The sequence below is a fragment of the Conger conger genome, chromosome 14, assembly GCF_963514075.1.
Source record: "Conger conger chromosome 14, fConCon1.1, whole genome shotgun sequence".
Lineage (NCBI taxonomy): Eukaryota > Metazoa > Chordata > Actinopteri > Anguilliformes > Congridae > Conger > Conger conger.
Window position 1 is genome coordinate 7236528 of NC_083773.1, and position 18455 is coordinate 7254982.

The window sequence follows — 18455 nt, forward strand, 5'->3', positions numbered from 1 at the left end:
TGACACAATTAAGTCAGTGGGAGAGGATCATCTTGTCACGAGCCTTTTATGTCTCAGCGCCCATATTATTGCTAGGCCGCTTGCTTACATTTTTAATCTAACATTTACCTCTGGCAGTATCCCTGCTGTTTGGAAGGCAGCTCAAGTTATCCCTTTGCATAAACGAGGTGATATGAGTGTTTTAAATAACTATCGTCCAATTTCAGATTCAATTTCTTGTGCATCCAAAATCTTAGAATCCTTAGTTAACTCCCAACTACAGGCCTTTCTAAAGATCACACTACATTACCAGAGTCAGCTCTTTGGATAGTGGAGAACATTGTGCTGCACTTAATACTGGATTGGATGACCTCTCTCTAAACTGGTTTTGTGCTTACCTCACAGAGAGATCTCAAGCTGTTGTTGCTGATGGTACCCCAAGGGTATATTCTTGGCTTATTTTTGTTCACTCTTTATATAAATAACATAATCTTTTGCAATGTAATGTCCACTTTTATGCTGACGATAATCCTGTATGCCACTGGCTCAAAGCTCAATGTGGCAATTGTCAATTTGCAGTCTGCTTTCAATGATTTTCAGATGTCCCTCATGGACTGGTTTTAAATTCTGATAAAATAAAGTGTATCTATTTCTCAAAGACTAAATTAAAAGTTGTCCCCTGTGTTGGTATTCACACTCTCCATGGTGTGTAAATCAAGATGGTTGATTCTTATAAATATTTAGCCTTTTGGCTGGATGGTACACTGTCCTTTAAGACACATGTGGACAACCTCACTCAGAAACTTAGAATCAAACTGGGATTCCTCTATAGAATTTTACCTCTCGATTTTAATCACGCTGAAGGCCAATAACTATCCCACAAGATCTGATTATTTGATTTTAGACACACCACATGTGAAAACCAAGTTTGGTCAGTTTTAAATTCTTTGCCCCTTTTATCTGGAATTATTTTCAAAACGCAGAAGCACATAAACTAAGATCCCTTGTCCCATTAAATAATTTCAAAGATTGTAATGTTTTGTAAATGCTTTGATTGTATGCTGTTTGTTGTTATTTGTAACATTTGCCTGAATTGTATCTGTCTGTCTCTATGCCTGTATTTATTTTTTTATCTATGTATATAGGTCTCATTTGAAAAAGAGATTCCGATCTCAATGTGACCACCTATTAAATAAAGTATTAATAATAATATGATGAGGCGTTTTACATTTTGTCCTAGATCTCACCAACTGTAACGTATAGAAACATGACCTCTTTTTTGGTAGATTCCTGGCTGTGTCCCATTATTTTTCACTCCCATCCTTTACTCCACCCCTCCACTCCAGTGGGAGTATGTGGAGTTAATGAGTGGAGCAAAGGAGTGAAGAGAATTTCAATTCAATTTCGGCATTGTTATAATCAATGTCGACGTGCTGTGTTAACGAGATAGCCCTATCATAATCATTCTTTTTTTGCAGAGCCCACAAATATTCCCGTAGCCAATTACAGACCTTACACGTGGCAAGCCCATTTAAAGCTACAAAATCACTTGTAAGTTGCATGGTGGGATACAGTAGCCAGTAAAAACACAAACTTGACATTGTGGTTTGCCTCAGGACACAAATTTATAACCTACAGTCGAACAAGATGTGCTTTAACTGCAGACTTTCAGCTTTAATTTGAGGGTATTTACATGCAAATCAGGTGAACGGTGTAGGAATTACAACAGTTTGTATACTTTGTATACTTTTTAAGGGACCAAAAGTAATGGGACAAACTAACAATCATAAATCAAACTTTCACTTTTTAATACTTGGTTGCAAATCCTTTGCAGTCAATTACAGCCTGAAGTCTGGAACGCATAGACATCACCAGACGCTGGGTTTCATCCCTGGTGATGCGCTGCCAGGCCTCCACTGCAACTGTCTTCAGTTCCTGCTTGTTCTTGGGGCATTTTCCCTTCAGTTTTGTCTTCAGCAAGTGAACTGCATGTTCAATCGGATTCAGGTCAGGTGATTGACTTGGCCATTGCATAACATTCCACTTCTTTGCCTTAAAAAACTCTTTGGTTGCTTTCACAGTATGCTTCGGGTCATTGTCCATCTGCACTGTGAAGCGCTGTCCAATGAGTTCTGAAGCATTTGGCTGAATATGAGCAGATAATATTGCCCGAAACACTTCAGAATTCATCCTGCTGCTTTTGTCAGAAGTCACATCATCAATAACTACAAGGGAACCAGTTCCATTGGCAGCCATACATGCCCACGCCATGACACTACCACCACCATGCTTCACTGATGAGGTGGTATGTTTTGGATCATGAGCAGTTCCTTTCCTTCTCCATACTCTTCTCTTCCCATCATTCTGGTACAAGTTGATCTTTGTCTCATCTGTCCAAAGGATGTTGTTCCAGAACTGTAAAGGCTTTTTTAGATGTTGTTTGGCAAACTCTAATCTGGTCTTCCTGTTTTTGAGGCTCACCAATGGTTTACATCTTGTGGAGAACCCTCTGTATTCACTCTGGTGAAGTCTTCTCTTGATTGTTGACTTTGACACACATATATCTACCTTCTGGAGAGTGTTCTTGATCTGGTGTTGTGAAGGGGTTATTCTTCACCAGGGAAAGAATTCTTCTGTCATCCACCACAGTTGTTTTCTGTGGTCTTCCGGGTCGTTTGGTGTTGCTGAGCTCACCGGTGCATTCTTTCTTTTTAAGAATGTTCCAAACAGTTGATTTGGCCACACCTAATGTTCTTGCGATCTCTCTGATGGGTTTGTTTTGATTTTTCAGCATAATGATGGCTTGCTTCACTGATAGTGACAGCTCTTTGGATCTCATATTGACAGTTGACAGCAACAGATTCCAAATGCAAATAGCACACTTGAAATGAACTCTAGACCTTTTATCTGCTCCTTGTAAATGAGATAATGAGGGAATGACACACTCCTGGCCGTGGAACAGCTGAGCAGCCAATTGTCCCATTACTTTTGGTCCCGTAAAAGGTTGGAGGCACATATAGAAACTGTTGTAATTCCTACACCGTTCACCTGATTTGGATGTAAATACCCTCAAATTAAGTCTGCAGTTAAAGCATATCTTGTTCGTTTCATTTCAAATCCATTGTGGTGGTGTATAGAGCCAAAAAGAGGACAATTGTGTTGATATTGAATACAATATGTGTTGAATATTTATGGACCTGACTGTATGTAACCAGCAACATTGGATCTAAGTAAAACTCTGGACAAACATAACCATTTACTGTAATCCCAGAATCCCGATGTGTCCGATCTGAACACCATGTACTGTGACGGCTTATTCTCCGGCATATTTTCAGTTGTATCTCACATGCATTGGCTCAGACGGTAAGGCGGTAAGAGCAGTCGCCTGGCAGTTGGAGGGCTGCCAGTTCGATCCCGTCCTGGGTGTGTCGAAGTGTCCCTGAGCAAGACACCTAAACCCTCTGATGCTCCTGACGAGCTGGTTGATGCCTTGCATTGGAGCCAATCGCCGTTGGTGTGTGAGCGCGTGTATGAATGGGTGAATGAGATGCATGAATTGTACAGCTCTTTGGATAAAGGTGCTATATAGATGCCAACCAATTACCATTCCGCTAATTCAGAATTGAGTGTTCACATTGAAAAACTATTATTTCCCATTGTAACATCTGTAACACATTCATTGGTAATCAATATTTAATATTATGCAGGAATATTTTGCACAATATACAGGTTTGGCTCATTATAATTTTCTTTGTCTGAATAAACATGAAGCACCTAATTAAACAAAATGAACTACTTCAATTATGAGATTTTATGTTTGGAACGAAAACCAGCATACACAAGGGGCCCCCAGGACCAAGTTTGGGAACCAATATCATGTAGCTTTTGTTTCCATCCTTGGTTATGTATTATGGGCAGGACATGCGCAGGGAAATCGAGTTCGCGCATATGATGAGGTCGCTTGCGCGAAGAATGATGTGAGACGTCTCATATTTCACTAGAGAGGGGGGGAAAAACGCTTCAGTTGAAACGCAGCTATGGCGTCAACACCTTATATTATTTTCGTGTTGTGTCTGACTTTCATTCCATTCGCTTCAGGTGAGTTTAATTCGCTATTTTCTAACGTGGTCAGAATACGGCTCGTGTGTGATATGTATTCGAGAAAGAAACGTATTATCTTTTTTGTCGTATTAGTCCTGTTTGTAGCTAGCTAGATGTAGCTAGCTAGATGTCCGCTAGCTATCTACGGTCGTATCCTAACGCAGGCGAGCATGACCCAAGCTTGCCCGTGTTTAAGTATGGAATAAAGCATGTTATAACGTCCTACTTTAACAGATCTAACTACATAACCAGTGTAATCTTAATATTGTGGGGGAAAGAATAGTGTTTTCTCTCTCAGCTAGGTCATAGGCAAGATATTTATCCCATATATGGACACTTGTGATCCCTGATAGCTAAAATGTTTGTTAACAGGATAAACGGACTGTTTAAAATGCATGCACGCTTGCCACTTTTATAGCCAATGGGTTTATCTTATTTGGGGCGAAAATGTATATGTTGAATAGGCTAGTTATATTGTGGTAGATGCGTTTCCGGCCCAGGCAAGGGACATCGGGGCTAAAAGATTGCGTACAGTTTCCAGTAAGTTAGCTGTTCTTGAAAACAACATGCCATTGTTTATTTTATTCGACAAACTGACAGGCTTATCATTAGCCAAAAAAAGAAAATCAATGTGTTGATTTTCAGCCACAAAACACGCATTTCAACTGCTAGCTTTCTTTTCTCGTTTCCAATATGACTTTAGTTTCTTGATCCTATGTTCATTCGTGTCATAATGGGCATTGAAGGTGCAAGGAGGAAATGGGAGCTTGCCTTCCATTTCATAGTCCGTATTTGCTGGGTATTTTTAGCTTTACCCGAGGATGGCGTTTAGCAAAAAATGTAATTGCGTTAACAGTAAATTATTTGTCTTTGTTGTGCCAAATGTAATAACCAGACCTTGAGGAGCAGGGGCTAATGACTGCTGTGCCGTGATTCCATGATCACCCTGATTTGACTTCTGTCATAATCTTGTGGGGGATATCTGAGTTTGACCGAATTCTCTGTGTTTCTACCGACACATTTCTGTGCAATGATAATCATGCTCACCCCCGTGTCGGTTCTCAGACATAACGTCTTTATGTTTTGTTCCAGCTGACGAATGCGAAGCCTACGTCGACTCCAGTTACAAAACGCACTTATCCGAGGACTGTTCGTTTCTGCAGCATTGCTGTGGCACCTGCGACAACAGATACTGCTGCTCCAATTCTTTTAGAAGACTCAATCAGGACTCATGCTCTGTGTGGTATGTAGTATGTGACGTGTATGATGTGTGACTACAACTTTATTTTTCTTTGCATCGCTGCATGCGGAATGCTATAGCACAATGCGGGAGGAATTACACATTGCTGAAACGGGTTACAAGTTGGGCGTATGTCATGAGCAGGCACTCATAGTAACTGTACTATGGGCCGTGGTATGCCCTTGGTTTCTGATAAATTTTATAGAAATAAGTGAATTCTAATTCAATGGGGAAAATAACAAGAGGGGGGGGCAAGTAAAAAGAAAGGAGATATATTTTTGTTGCTGTTTTTCACCAGTTCGTGCAGTGTGTGATGGAGCTGCAGTTATGACTGAACACTAGCTGATGCTATAGGTATGGTGGTGGAGCTCGTAGCTGCTTTAGCATGACAGCGAGATGCTTGCAAAAGCGATTTCTCACAAACATCTTGGGTTGAATTTTCTAACATGCACGCAACACCACACGGACTACGTTTATGGTTGAACGATGTGAAATTCGGCCAGCAAGCGGCAACATACGGCAGGTCTCAACAAAGTGGCGATGCTCAACAACAAATAAAAGTAGATCAAATTCAAGAATCGTTCAGTTATATTATTTTCAATCTTGCTTGTTGGTGGGGTTGCCTTATGGGGAGGTACCTGGGAGAAAGTAGATCAGGTCCAGGCACAGAGATCATGATGGAACAAACATTACATGAATGGCATTTGGCAGACGCTCTTATCCAAAGCGACGTACAGCAGGAGACAATCCTCCCCTGGAGCAATGCAGCGTTAAGGGCTGTGCGGATCTTACTGTGGCAACACCGGGGATCGAACCACCAACCTTGTGGGTCCCAGTCATGTACCTTAACCAATAGGTTATATTTCCAGTAATCCAGTCCTGTTCTCATCTGAATCGTGTCCCAGGATGTTATAATATGGGCAAATATACACAGTGAGCACTTTATTATGTATTCATTTATCACTTATTTTTCTAGACTAGGTCTTCTGCTTCTGTAGCCTATCCAATTAGAGGTTTGACGTGTTGTTGGTTCAGAGATGCTCTTCTGCGTACCACTGTGGTAATGTGTGTTTATTTGCATGAGTCACTTTCCTGTCAGCTTTGACCAGTCTTGCCATTTAGTTTTTTGCACCATTCCTTTCAAATTTTAGAGACTGTTGTGTGTGAAAATCCTAGGAGATCAGCAGCTTCTGGCCTATTCAAACCACCCTGTCAGGGACCAATAATCATTCCACGGTCAAAGACACTTGGATCACATTTCATCCCCATTCTGATGGTTGATGTGAACATTAACTGAAGCTCCTGACCCGTTGCCTGACTGCTGCCACATGTTTAGATAATTGTGTGAATAAGTGGGTGTACAGGTGTTCCTAATAAAGTGCTTACCAAGTTCAGAGATGTCAGCTGAGGTGGCTGCAGGAGTGTTTAGGGGGAGATGTAAGCTGAGGTGGAGAGTTTAGGGGGAGCTGTAGGCTGAGGGGGGAGAGTTTAGGGGGAGATGTCAGCTGAGGTGGCTGCAGGAGTCTGGAGGGGGAGTTTTGGGGGGGGAGATATGAGGGAGCGTGTGAATGTGCAGCAGACTGTGACGGCACCCTTGGAGAAGCAGGCTTCTGAATCACCATGGCAGCAGCCTAAGTCTGCTTGTTGCTTGGGCAGTGTGGCCTGTGAATGCTGCAGTTTGAAACCAACAACAGAGCTACGCCCCGATGCATACGTTCACTTTCTGCGGTAGATTTCCTGCTTTTGCTTCAGTCATAAAAATGGTGCTCGGATGTGCAATCCATACCAATCCCAGCAAACGTGTAAGCGCGTAACCAATTACATTCTTGTGGCTATATAAACCTGAAGTTATTTTGACCTGCCGAGTGTTTTGTTTGCTGTATAATGTTACAGTGGCAGAGCAGACTCTTACTGTTTACAAGAATTTGGTCTATCTCCCTCTGCCGGTATTTATGGTGTTTGTTAAACTGAGTCAAGCTGTGCCAAGCTGTGCATTCCCCCATACAAGGCTCTTGGATGGACAGTTGCTTCACCCTGCTCTACACATGGAGTGCTTGTGCAGACGGGGAAATAACGGGGTTCTTTATGTGCGGGGTTCACTTTCTGTGCTGTGAGCCCGTCTGGCCTATTCCCCGTGGCTCTATCTGCATCTCTTGTCTGAATAAAGCCTCACAAATACACGAGGAGGTCAGTCTGTCAACTGTCCTTAAGCTACATTTTAAATGGGTTTTTTGATTGCAAAAAGTACAGTTAGAGAGGAAGTTTTGCAACTGTGAGGAAGTGTTTTTTTTTTTCTTCTCCCTCACGGTTGGGCCTTTTCCTGGAAGAGCACTGCGAAGAGCGTTGCAGTTGCAAATCATCTATTTGAGGTTGTCACAAGAAGTGGCTGTAAAGTTTGATTTGGCTACACAAAGATGTTTATGTGGGTGTAAATCGGTGTACGGACAGTAAATTTGACTGATATCTTATTTCTTATCTCTTGTCATGCCATAGGACTGTAATAAAAAAAAAAAAAAAAAATTTTTTTTTACTTGATCATACTTTTTATGTTTTTTCTGGTTAACCAAGAAAGCGGAGTTTGGGTTCCGGCTCTGCTGGAGCGAGGGTTTTGACGGAAGGGTTAGGTGTGGCAAGAAGTTGGTTTATGTAATGCCCTTGAACTTTTGATATAAAAAAATATATATATGTTCCATGTTGCATGGTGACATTAATAGCTGACTGTAGTAATGATGAAACCTGACTCGTGTTTTGCCATGATAGGGTATCAAACTAATTTCCTTCAGAGTTTGTTGTTTTTCTCCTCTCTCTGAACTGCTCAATTAATTGTAGAGTGTTGTAGGATAACTACATCCCCGCTGAAGATTGCATGCCCTATACTCCGGTATTCTACTGCAATGTATATTTTATAAATCTAAGCCAGAGTAAGTGAGTATATTTGAGTAATTTTAATGAACAAAACTAGCTTTACACCACAATTTACACCTGCAGGTTGACCTGTTGAGCTGCACAAGTAGTGTCTTCCTCCCAGTCTGTGTGAGCCCAAGGAGTGGCTGCTGGCATCACATACCTTGAAGGACAGCACATATAGTCCCCTCCAAAAATATTGGCACAGCAAGGTTCAGCTTTTATTTCCTGGTATTTTCATCTAAATTTGTTAAACAACTTAGGACATATCACCCTTTGTATCAGACCATCCAATTTTTAGGTGAGAAAGTATTTTTTGTTGCCCAGATGTGTCCTGTTGGATTGATTGGTTAAACAATATATAGTTCTGAATATCTATGCTTGGCTTTAGCCTTGGGTTTTGCCTGTGATGGCTGCATTTGTGTGAACCAAAAATAAACTAATATGCCTTTGGGAGAAAAGCAAACCATTTTGAATCTTTGAAAAGAGAAATCGACTTATTAGGGATAAGCTTGTACAATAACTTTGAATGTCCTGAAAAAGAAAGAAACCACTGGTGTACTGAGCAGTAGACATCAAACAGGTTGACCAAGGAAAAACGACAGCAGTTGATGACAAACCATGTGAGCGCTGTGTAGAAAACCGCCCAAAAATCAGTCAATGACATCACAAACAATCTCCACAGGGCAGGGGTGAAGAAATCTCAATCAACTGTTTCGAAGAAGACTGAGAGCAGCAATATAGAGGTTATATACCACAAGATCCAAACCACTCATCAAAACCAATTTGCAAAGAAGTATAGAGATGAGCCACAAAAGTTCTGGAACAAAGTTTTATGGACTGATCAGACCAAGATTAATCTCTACCAAAGTTATGGAAAGGCCAAACTGTGGAGAAAGAAGGGATCTGCTCATGATCTAAAATATACAAGCTCATCTGTGAAGCACGGTGGCGGAAGTGTTATGGCTTGGGCTTGCATGGCTGCTTCTGGAGTGGGTTCACTAGTCTTTATTGCTGATGTACTCATGATGGCAGCAGCAGGAAGAATTCAGGAGTCCACAAAAACATTCTCTCTGCCAACTTACGGAGAAACAAGTGCAAACTAATTGGGAGGAACTTCATCATACAGCAAGACAATGACCCAAAACACTCTGCCAACAGAACAAAGGACTTCATTCGGGATAGTGAGTGGAAGGTTTTACACTGGCCAATCACCAGTTCTTAACCTAATTGAGCATGCATGTCGCCTCCTGAAGAGAGGAGATTGAAGAAGAAACAATCAACAACTGAAAGTCGGTGCAGTAAAAGCCTGGAAAATCATCACAAAAGAAGAATGCAACAGTTTGGTGATGTCAATGGGTCACAGGCTGTTATTCACATTCATGTACTTAAATACTCGTCTCATACCTTTACTCACCTTTGGTCTGATACCAAAGGTGCCATGTTCTAAGTAGTTGGGCACATCTGGGTATAAATACCCGGAAATGAAATCTGAAATGATCTCTACCCCAAATGTATTCAGTGTATTACAAAAACAAAGGAACTGACCTTGCTGTTCCAGGACTTTTGGAGGGGACTGTAAATGTCATGGAAATTGAGCATGCTGCGGTGTGTGTTTGGTCTCACCGACAGCAGCGTGCCCGTAAGCCAACAGCGGTCTAGTATCTCAATTCAAGTTGACTTACTGTGTATACACTGTCGCTAGTTGATTTAGTGGTCACTCATTTTTCATTGTCATGATAAAGTGACAGTTTACCTTGGCACCTTGGCATCTTGCCATGGGTTACATTAAAGGGTGTATTCTTCATTAATGCTAGCTGTTTTTTGTTTTCTTTTCCCCCAGGGATTCAAATAATGGTGACATTGTTACCATTACAAGTGGTATTGCGGGCCTTGTCATCTTCATCATCCTCATCATTTCCTGCTGCGTCTGCCCCTGCTGCTGTCTGTACAAGATGTGCCGAAAGCCAACACGTGAGTCCCAGCTGTGTGTGTTTGTGTGTGTGTGTGTGTGTGTGTGCGCGCGCATGTGTGCGCTTAACAAAACTCACTTCGTTGTGTGACTTTGTGGCTAAAAATTGAGGATGATGCACGGGTGAGTTTTATTTATTTCACCTTTAAATCAGTGACCAGCTCCATGGGATGAGGTGCAGTTGGGGATTGCCTTACCCAGGGTACAGGAGGGTTCAGGCGAATAAGGCTCTGTAGTGATCCATTAGGTGCCTGTGCACTGCAGGCCAAAGCCACGTATCAGATGTCTTCCTCTGATTGGGCTGACATTGGCTCGGGCAGTAAGAGCGGTCGTCTGGCTGTCGGAGGGTTGCCGGTTCGATCCCACCATGGGTGTGTCGAAGTGTCCCTGAGCAAGACGCCGAACCCCCAAAATGCTCCTGATAATGCCTTGCATGGCAGCCAATCGTCACTGCCGGGAAATGCCTGCATCATCGCCTTATTCCAGACTCTACTGCCAAGGTAGCTTTGGAACATGTCGAAAATACTGGGGAGAAAACTGCAAAATCTTGCTTGAGATCACTATGCGTATGACTCTCTTGTACTTACTGTGGTTTCCTGTTGATATGACTTTTGCACAATTCGGAATCAGTTCTGCTAATGCTATCAGCAGTTACATCATCAACAAAGGCAAGTGAGTCAGTGTCTGTGACACGCCAACACCACCACAATGTGGTGCTTTGATTTAGGGCAGTTAAACCCCCCCCACCAATATACAGTCAGGTCCATAAATATTGGGACATCGACACAATTCTCCTCTTTTTGGCTCTATACACCACCACAATGGATTTGAAATGAAACGAACAAGATGTGCTTTAACTGCAGACTTTCAGCTTTAATTTGAGGGTATTTACATCCAAATCAGGTGAACGGTGTAGGAATTACAACAGTTTGTATATGTGCCTCCCACTTTTTAAGGGACCAAAAGTAATGGGACAATTGGCTGCTCAGCTGTTCCATGGCCAGGTGTGTGTTATTCCCTCATTATCTCATTTACAAGGAGCAGATAAAAGGTCTAGAGTTCATTTCAAGTGTGCTTTGGAATCTGTTGCTGTCAACTGTCAATATGAGATCCAAAGAGTTGTCACTATCAGTGAAGCAAGCCATCATTAGGCTGAAGAATCTAAACAAACCCATCAGAGAGATCGCAAAAACATTAGGTGTGGCCAAATCAACTTTTTGGAACATTCTTAAAAAGAAAGAGCTCAGCAACACCAAAAGACCCGGAAGACCACGGAAAACAACTGTGGTGGATGACAGAAGAATTATTTCCCTGGTGAAGAAAAACCCCTTCACAACAGTTGGCCAGATCAAGAACACTCTCCAGGAGGTAGGTGTATGTGTGTCAAAGTCAACAATCAAGAGAAGACTTCACCAGAGTGAATACAGAGGGTTCACCACAAGATGTAAACCATTGGTGAGTCTCAAAAACAGAAAGACCAGATTAGAGTTTGCCAAACAACATCTAATAAAGCCTTTACAGTTCTGGAACAACATCCTTTGGACAGATGAGACAAAGATCAACTTGAACCAGAATGATGGGAAGAGAAGAATATGGAGAAGGAAAGGAACCTCTCACGATCCAAGACATACCACCTCATCAGTGAAGCATGGTGGTGGTAGTGTCATAGCGTGGGCATGTATGGCTGCCAATGGAACTGGTTCCCTTGTGTTTATTGATGATGTGACTTCTGACAAAAGCAGCAGGATGAATTGTGAAGTGTTTTGGGCAATATTATCTGCTCATATTCAGCCAAATGCTTCAGAACTCATTGGACGGCGCTTCACTGTGCAGATGGACAATGACCCGAAGCATACTGCGAAAGCAACCAAATAGTTTTTTAAGGCAAAGAAGTGGAATGTTATGCAATGGCCAAGTCAATCACCTGACCTGAATCCGGTTGAACATGCATTTCACTTGCTGAAGACAAAACTGAATGGAAAATGCCCCATGAACAAGCAGGAACTGAAGACAGTTGCAGTAGAGGCCTGGCAAAGCATCACCAGGATGAAACCCAGCGTCTGGTGATGTCTATGCGTTCCAGACTTCAGGCTGTAATTGACTGCAAAGGATTTGCAACCAAGTATTAAAAAGTGAAAGTTTGATTTATGATTGTTAGTTTGTCCCATTACTTTTGGTCCCTTAAAAAGTGGGAGGCACATATACAAACTGTTGTAATTCCTACACCGTTCACCTGATTTGGATGTAAATACCCTCAAATTAAAGCTGAAAGTCTGCAGTTAAAGCACATCTTGTTCGTTTCATTTCAAATCCATTGTGGTGGTGTATAGAGCCAAAAAGAGGAGAATTGTGTCGATGTCCCAATATTTATGGGCCTGACTGTAACTGTACTGCTGTTGAAATGCTTGCGGGCTGCACTGCTGTCTGTCCTTCCGAGACCTTGAAGCATTCTGACAAAGGCCTGACGATAGGGCTGAAACATCAATTATTTTTGATAAAGATGGAATAAAGTGAAAACATTTAAAAACGAAAAGATTTTTAGAGTTGTAGTTTGCAGCTGAAGTAGTTTAGCCCGTGGCGCTAACGTGGTGCCCAGACAGGCAGTCTGGTCGGGGGGGGGGCATTAGTCCATGGCAACCCTTCTGCATGGCGCTCCTTGGCTGGTGGGAGGTCAGGGGGCTTCATCTGGCCCGTGTTCCGGCAGGTTCCGCAGATGTGACAGTGCACCAGAGCAAACGGTGCACTCGCTCTGCTTGCAGAACGACGTTGAAAGTATTCTTTCTGAAAATACGCGATCCCAGGATTATCTTCGAAGGAAAATAAAGCACTTCATGTACTCCTATTAAATCACTTTGTTTCAAATGGAAGTCTGGAATTCAGAGCGTGAAAACTAACTTTTGTGACTACCAGTGATCACAGATGGTGTGGAAACCACCAGAACTGAAAAATGACAGATAGACACTTGACATTGTTTTTGCCTGAAATTATTATTATTATTGTTATTTTTAAAGCCTAAGAGAAGTCTGTGTTGGTTTATTCTCAGGGCAGAGTCTTGTGTCTTGGCTCAGAGATGACGGTGAAGGTTCACTGATTGACAAATGAGTAAATTGAGTTTGTGTGTCATGTGAGAACAGTCCAGTCAGTGTGGAGAGTGGCTTGTGGTTGCATTTCCTGCACATGGTAGTCTGGTCAAATCGAGCTTCTGCTTTTTGGCACCAAAAGTACTACTGTAGGGTTAGCCAGTCGCCATTTTGTTCCTGGTTTCTCTGAACCACATAGCACACATCCCTGAGAGTGATGCAAAACACGGCTATAATAACAGTGGAGAACAGAGGTCTGTAGACCTGGCTGGAATACAGATCAGATGGACACTGTAACATCAGCAAGACCTCACAAAACTATTGATGACCTCGGACTGATGAGCATTACAGATGGAGAGTTTAGCCTGGGCTAGTTCTGTGTTCATGCCAAATACCTTTCAGCCAAAAAAACCTCAAAAATATGAATTCAGTTACACTCATTCCTACATGAACTAACATGAAAACTTAAAACATGTACTAAATAAATGAGCAGGTCAAATGCACAGTAAAGATCCTGTAAAGGTCTCGAAAAAGATCCTTTAGCCCCCTAACGCTCCCTCGTGAAGGCACCGAGGAGTCTTATCACTTCCCCGAACTTGCCGGCCCAGCGATCTCGCTGCCTGGGGAGCAGGGCTTCCTGGCAGCACGGCTCAGCGGGCGTGACACGGATTGCAGAAATGGAACGCGGACCCAGCACCACCCTTGTCTGACTCACTGTTGGTTTCCGTGACAACCACAAGGGGGGAGGGGGAGGGGGAGGGCGGCGGGGGGGGGGCAGAGGCAGACAAAGGCCTGACGTACAGAGTGGTCGCATACTTGCGCTCGGAAACTCCCGGCCACAGCCTGCAAACAGAGCGCAGCGCGGCTCCCGCCTCGGGCAGGGGCATGTTGCAGGGGCATGTTGCAGCGGCTCGGCAGTAAGTAGGAGGCTGCATGCGGAACTGTCTGGGTTTGTGTTCCAGCGCAGTTCACTCCAGGGAGGGCCAGAGACAAAAGACCTTCAATTAATAATTCTCCACGGCTAACCAACAAGACGCAACAGAATCGTGATGACAAATACACAACGTTTATTATTGTTATTATATACAGATTATTATGTGCTTCGTAGTGTCTGCAATTTCTACTTCTGTCCTTCAGACAGGAGATTTAGTTTGAGCACAATTCATCACCTTTTTGATGAACGCCCGAACACACGAGAGCAAACCGGACAGGCACACAAACAAGACTGTAATAAACTAGTTGCAATGTATTTTTCTGATGATTTATTTTGGAAGTGGCAGCCCAATGCCAGCTATTGAAAAGCATTGAATCAAAAATCTTATGGAAACATCTGTAATTTGATACTTGACAGGAAGTGCACCCACTCCAAGAGCTAAAAACCCACACAGGAAGTGGTTGCTGTCTGCACGAAAGTGATCGTTATCTGTATTTTCGTTCTCCTGTAGTAGGTTTTCCCCCATAAATCCCTGCCAGCTAGCTAGATGCAAAATGTAGTTTGGAAGGATCAGTGAAACCTTGATGTTAGGACCACACCAGGGAAGACTGTAATGTGATGGCACACTTAATGACATATGACAGGGGATCGTCGGTCAAATCTGGCTGCTTTTCCTCCAGGATCTGGCCAGTCCATGACATAAACCAGAGAAAGGGCCTTGGGGCCCCAGGGTTGGTCCTCTTGGTCCTTCAGTATGAGCAGCAGGAATTTCACCTCTGTAGCAGAATGAGTGCAGCATTCTCCAGTTGTCTGACTGCATTCTCTTAGATACCGTCCCAAGAACACCCAATGTGTTGCTGTGCTCCACGTTTAGTAATGTTCGTGAGCATACCTCTGTGAATTTGGCTGGGTTTTGATATTTCTTTGCTCATTTGCTTATAAATCGTTGCTGCTAATCTGGTTTCTCGGCTAAAAAAAAATCAACTTCAACCAAGATGACCGTTTTGATTCAGTCGCTTTGATATATATATTTTTTCTAGTCGCACATTTCATTTCGGGTGCATTTTCTTTTCTTTTTTTTTACGCGCTGTATTCTTTCATTCCAGTGTGAAGCGCATCGTCAGGTTGCTCGTTTCCCGTCTGAAAGGTCCTCCTATAAATAGTTTGTTTTTTTTCCCCCCACAGCTGTGATTGCAACCACCACCACCACCGTGGTCCAGGCCCCCTACCCCCCGCCCCCGTCCGCCTCCCAGGCCTACCAGGGCAGCCAGTACCCGGGGTACCACCCGGTGCCGGTCCAGCCCGGGTACGGAGGCCAGCCCATGGCCACCGCACCGTACCCGGGCCAGCCCTTCTCCCCGGGGTACCCGGGCCCAGGCTCTGGGCCTCCTCCGCCGTACCAAGAGGCGGGGCCAGGTAAGCCCAGCGCGACGGCATCTCACCCGGACGGCATCGCCAGGTCTTTCCAGCAGCTGTGCGCTACGAGAGTGCGCTCGTCTGCCTGACGGAGCCGGTCGGCGCCCTTGCGTGGCAGCCAATCGCCGTCGGTGTGTGTGTGTGTGTGTGTGTGTGTGTGTGTGTGTGTGTGTGTGTGTGTGTGTGTGTGTGTGTGTGTGTGTGAATGGGTGAATGAGAAGCAACAATTGTACAGCACTTTGGATAAAGGCGCCATTTAAAGCCAACCATTTAATATTTCCCCATCTAAAATGGTGTGTGCAATGTAATTTTTATTTTTTATTTTTTTTGTTTACACCAATTACCCACTGGTCGCTAATTGGCGATATGCTCTGCTGTTGGTTCGCTTGTAGACAGGCTACTGTCAACCGTTACCGATATCTTACCGGTTACGTCCTCTGATGGCACTACTGAACATGAGTTTAAGTTGAGCTTGACACAAAGTGCTTCCTGATATGATGATACAGAGAAACAACTTTGTGTTCTTCAGCTACTAAGCAGTTTATTAGCACAAATTAAGCCGAATAATAATAATTATTAGCCCGAAACCCGCCTTGATATCACTATGTTGGACCACGACAAATGCTTTGGATGTTTTTTTTGTTGTTTTTTTTTTTTTTTACATTGGAACTGCTAGTGAAGCATATGGTTTATGGTTATGAATAGTGCTCTGTTGTGACTTTACTTTACCGTTCCAGGATATCCCCCGGCCCAGGCCGGGTACAGCCAGGCCCCGTACAGCCAGGCCGGGTATAGTGCAGGCCACCCAGCGTACCCCATGCAGCCCCCCACACAGCCGGGCTGCCCTCCCCAGCCCGACTACAGCTCCAACCAGCCTGCATACAACCCGGCCTTCGTGGAGCCCCCGAAGACCGGCTACTGACCACAGACACCACTTCTACAAACTCCCAAAAACTGCAGTGATCCGTCCCCATCAATGTTTCCCCCCTTCTCAAAGTGTGTTCTGGTGTTGATCGTCTGGTTTAATCGTACGGTTGAACTGGTTTTCATGGCCCAAAAAAATCAGGCCTCTTTTGTATACAGACTCGTGTCTGTAGTGACTTTTTTATTATAAACCTTGCAAAATCCCTTATCACATTCTCACTAAAGCTATCAGTTTTCCTTTCTCAATGTTAGCTGTACTTTAAAAAAAAAAAAATGTTTGTGCCCCCTCTTTTAGTAACTAACATTAAAGGGAAACTGGACAGGAGATGCCTAACTCCATTGTCAGTAAATATACCTTTTGGTTTGTCTAGTTCAAGTTACAGTGGCATGGATATACTTGGACGTGTGAAAAGTATGTAAAAGTGTCAAGGAAATTTAAGTTGTATTTAAAAGTGGAGATGAAATGTAGGCCACGTTAGTGTAATTTTAAGTGTGGTGCTTGTAACCAGTCTGTGAATAGATGCTCTAGACGGGCCGGAGGAACGACTTGACAAGCGCGTTTGCATGTGTGAGCAGATGTTCCTCTGGGCCAGTGTTGGCCGTTTGATGACAGAAGTGCAGACGCCCTGCTTTATAGGATCCACTTCCTCTTCTGCGGTTTATTCAGGGTTCTTCTTGTTTTTTTAAAATGACACGCCTATGAATGTTGACCTTAAGTGTTACAATGTTAAAACCTGTTTTGATAATGGTGAAAAAAAACAAACAAAAAAAAAACAACAACTCCAGAATATGCCTTGCTAATTTAATCTAGATGCATGGGGTACACACTGGTGTCAACAACGGGATTCAGTAACTAGCTGGCCCTGGAAGACCAAAAAGAAACCGCCTGCCTTTATTACACGCCGGATTCATTTGCACTCATCATGTATGTATACACCGGGCGTGGCTTTGTTTGCTCACAATTTAGCCTTAAAAACTGTACATGCTGTCACGGGCTCCCCAAGACGGGCCCTTCTTCTCTCTGCATTTCTGTCCGTCTTACAGGAGCAGGGCTCAGTGATTTTACTCCCATCATTCGTTTGAGGGCTGTACAAAGCAGCCAATGTTTTTTTGTTACAAAATTGTCGATGTTTGTTCAAATAAAAGTTTGTTTTTCCAGTTGCGTGAGAATTTATTCACACTGCTCCACAGATCTGCCATGGATACATTTTCCCAATTTGGCTCTTTAACGTCGACATTTATTTGTACTTTTTAACAGAAAATTCTTGCTTCGGAATCCAGCAACGGGCATAAGACACCTGACGCAACGGAAAAGTCCATTCTCGCCCAAACCCAAATCATTACAGCAGGGGTGTCCACAATCTTATCCAGAAAGGGCCGGTGTGTGTGCAGGTTGTTGTTTTAGCACAGGACTAAGACAGCTGATTCTACTCATCAAGGCCTTGATTAAAGACCACGATTAGTTCATTAGTATAATCAGGTGTGTTACTGCTGGGTTAAAACCAAAACCAAAACCTGCACCCATTACAGCATCATTCCGGTTGGATCTGAGCAGACATAAACCTTGTATGTTCTGGCCCTAAGGTCTAAACCAGTGGCTCTTAACCTGGGTTCGATCGAACCCCAGGGGTTCGTTGAGGCAGTCTCAGGGGTTCGGCAGGGGTCAAGACACACACAGTATAGCCATTATGCACTAATAAAATACTTGCACTTTGTTGTACGTCGCTCTGGACAAGAGCGTCTGCTAAATGCCACGTAATGTAATGTAATGTAATATACCTATGTATTGAAGAAATCAGATTTTATTTTTCCAATTACGAAGGGTTTGGTGAATGCACTGATGAAGCTTGCAGGGTTCAGTACCTCCAATAAGGTTAAGAACCGCTGGTCTAAACCCAGAGCTAT

At 43.4% G+C, this 18455-nt stretch overlaps 1 protein-coding gene across 1 annotated transcript; it reads left to right on the forward strand.

The window, feature by feature from the left end:
- Positions 1-3919: 3919 nt before the first annotated feature.
- On the forward strand, positions 3920-17708 carry shisa10.1 (shisa family member 10, tandem duplicate 1). Its single transcript, XM_061219756.1, has 5 exons — positions 3920-4077; positions 5173-5323; positions 10068-10198; positions 15396-15626; positions 16364-17708. Exons 1-5 carry the CDS (start codon positions 4017-4019, stop codon positions 16546-16548), a joined length of 759 nt encoding a protein of 252 aa, XP_061075740.1. The 5' UTR covers positions 3920-4016; the 3' UTR covers positions 16549-17708.
- The last annotated feature ends 747 nt before the right edge of the window (positions 17709-18455 follow it).

What these genes read in the sequence shown, in the direction of transcription:
- shisa10.1 (XM_061219756.1), top strand. Translation starts at nt 4,017, where the DNA reads ATGGCGTCAACACCTTATATTATTTTCGTGTTGTGTCTGACTTTCATT. An exon ending in GATGTGCCGAAAGCCAACAC is followed by an intron (nt 10,199 to 15,395) that starts GTGAGTCCCAGC and finishes TTCCCCCCACAG; the next exon opens with CTGTGATTGCAACCACCACC. An exon ending in GTACCAAGAGGCGGGGCCAG is followed by an intron (nt 15,627 to 16,363) that starts GTAAGCCCAGCG and finishes TTACCGTTCCAG; the next exon opens with GATATCCCCCGGCCCAGGCC.